We start from the raw sequence: 3,047 nt of genomic DNA on the forward strand, positions 1-3,047 counted from the left end.
AAATGCTTCCAAGTATAAAATGTCTCTTCCAAGCTTCTCACCCTCCCCCGTCCCAATAACTGCACTAAGTCAAATAACACCATCATTAAAAGTAAAGGAAGTCCAAAACAAAGAGTACGCAAGCACAAGCTCTACTCCTGAGGTTTCCACAAACCACATGCAGTGCTAAATGGAAGATATGATATATTTGGTTTATGTGTGCCGGCAGTGACAATTATATTTGCAGTAAAATCCCACATTGGCCAGAGAACATCTCTGAGCTGCTACAAATGCATACACAGTTGATAAAAGCTGCTTTCCCCACCTCTGTTTGAGTGGTCTGCCTCAGCCTTTCCACACATGGAAATAGTTAACATTAGTTGCCAGCACTGAAGTAGAAACTGGAGTGATTTTTAAAAATCAAAACAAGTCATGTCCTTCAAAAAAATTACAAGAAGAGGATAAGTCTAGCAGGGTGAGTTCTTTCTTACACGCTTTACACTTGATTCGTTGAAGAACACTGTATATTTCTATTGGCTTTATTTCTGAAAATAAGGTTTGTAAGCACTGGCAGTCTCTCCTCCCTCCAGAGAGTTCAGTGACTAAGATTACATTACATTAGTGCTGTGAAAACATTACTTCACACCAAAAACAAATAAAAGGCCTCTGCTGAATTTAGCATTACCACTTCTAATAAAAGTACACCCGACCTTAGGAAATTAAGGCTCCTGGATTCACATCTTGCCCTTCTTAGCCACTAAGGTATTCATTTCATAGATGGAGAAGTTGCAATTTAGGTGACACACAGCATCATTACGTATCTGGCTAACACTTTACAGAGGCAGAATATTTTCCATTTTATTCCTACCCATTTCACTTCTATTTCACTCATATTTACCTCAGTGACAGATATTTTCACCTTGTTTTTATTCTTATTGCATAATCAACATCATTATCTTAAAATCTTTAAATAGAGGAATAGGCTTCACATTATGTGTGACAGTCATCCAATAATCATTGGAGATTTGATCAAAGATTGGTTGATCTAAAATACCCATCCAGCAGTCTTCACTTGTGGGATCTTGGTGTGAAGTTAGTAAGATTCAGTACTCAGTTATAAGAGACTTCATGTCAGCTGTTAGTTTTAGAGAAGAGCATCAGTTAGCAAATTGAAGGGAATTTGTCAGACCCATTCTTTTTGGTTACAGATACTTCTAATATCATGGTTGCATCTATACTTCTTATATCACGGTTGCATCTCAGTATTTATGAGAACAGATTTTCTTTTTAATTTCAGAAAATAAGCCATGCAAGATTTGGAAGCCCCAGACAAACATTTGTTACACCAAGTGTCCTGTACTCTTGCTTGTCAGATAAACAAAGTATTTCTTACCTCTTTAGGTCAACTGTTGTGACACTAAACACCACTCCCTTCAGCCAAAGAATCATGAACAGCCTCTGAGAAAAAGGACAGTTTCCTATGCTTTCACCATCACTGCCAGCCTGCAGAAAAGAACAGATCATTAATTAGAAGGTAGGACTGTGCCGTCTACACATGCACACAATTACTGAATGATCTTTAAAGACAGACTCCGTAACAAATCACATGCTTTATTGCCTGTACAGTCTTCGTATCACTAACTCTTCCAAAGACTTAAAAAGCTTACAGCCAAATCTAGTATCATCTTGCAGGAACACTCCTTTGCTCTCAAAGTCCAGCTGACACACCCGGACCAGATATCTTGAAGCTGTCTCCATATAATGCACAAAGACGAACATCCTCAGAATATTTAAATACACTTCATATATGTATGGACTTCTGCATCATTTTGTTTTTTTTTTTTTTTTAAGTACTTGCACCTTCCAATGATTTTTTTTTTACTGCAGGCATAATGAGGATTTCATTACAGTGAAATTTGCATATTTATGAAGTCAACTAACCTATTTACTTGTCATGTCCTCTAACAACTGCTTACAAAAATCAAAACAAGGTTTCAGACAACTAAATAAGTTATATTTCACACTGAAGATGATCCAACTGCTTGTAACAGTCAAGAAAGGGCAGCTAATCATACTCATCTGAGCAGCCACACCTTTTGATGGCAGTTTTACAATGTCAATATTGTTCTTTGTTCTTTATTATTCTAGTTTTCCTTCTTCTACAAGGCATAGCTAATTAATTGTAGTCATCCCTGGAAACATTCAAGGTCAGGCTGGACGGCGCTCTGAGCAACCCGATCTCACTGAAGATGTCCCTGCTCATTGCAGGGAGGTTGGACTAGATGGCCTTTAAAGGTCCCTTCCCACCCAAACTATTCTATGATTCTATGATCTTCCAGTTTATTGCTTATATCTCTCACCGTGTGGTGCTACAGCAAGGCAACTGCAACCAGGAACTATGAATCTTTATTTTATTGCAGGTGTCATAAGGAAAGTCGTAACTGTAAGTACATAGAGACTTCACTGACAATAAAGTAATATTCCAAAGCCACTTTTTATAGGCAATTTATCAGTAAGTCTTTGTCCTACCACAACAAAGGTCCATTACATAGCAACAGTAAGCCACTCCAGGGCACCCAGTGATGGCATGCATCTCATGATTGCTCTGACAATGAAGTATGTATTGCCGAGTTGGAAAATTTTAGTTTTTAGTGGGCTACAGTTAGATATGTCAAGCCTTGAATCTTTTTATAAAACTCAATCCTCTCAAAACCGGTTCAGTAGTTGAAACAGCTATATGTCAGATTATCTTGATAGGTACTTTACATTAGCCAAGTTTCAAAGGGTTTTGTTACTAGAGAACTTCCAAGAATAATTTTAATCAGTCCAATTCTCAAAGCCTGGCTAATTCTTTCATCATTACTATTACCTGTTCCCCAGGCCATTTTAAAACCTATTGTAGGATATGCTGGCTGTACCTCTCAGAGAAACGACAGAAAACAATTATGTTCACTAAGCACAGGGTATTTAGAAGCAGAACTGCACAAGCGGAAGGCTTGAATACAAGGCTGAACACTCCTGACTGGTGGAGATCCAGCATTTTAAAAGAGGGGATGAGAGGGGTTGGG

At 38.1% G+C, this 3,047-nt stretch overlaps 1 protein-coding gene across 1 annotated transcript in view; it reads right to left on the minus strand.

Annotated features, from left to right (window-relative positions):
- The window catches only part of CLIC4 (chloride intracellular channel 4), a 10,393-nt gene extending 8,890 nt beyond the window's left edge, over nt 1–1,503 (minus strand). The window contains exon 1 of the mRNA XM_010289782.1: nt 1,373–1,503. Within this exon, the coding sequence (XP_010288084.1) occupies nt 1,373–1,503 (131 nt within the window). The remainder of the gene's footprint in view (nt 1–1,372) is intronic.
- Nucleotides 1,504–3,047: the final 1,544 nt, after the last annotated feature.

The sequence above is a fragment of the Phaethon lepturus genome, unplaced genomic scaffold, assembly GCF_000687285.1.
Source record: "Phaethon lepturus isolate BGI_N335 unplaced genomic scaffold, ASM68728v1 scaffold51396, whole genome shotgun sequence".
NCBI lineage: Eukaryota > Metazoa > Chordata > Aves > Phaethontiformes > Phaethontidae > Phaethon > Phaethon lepturus.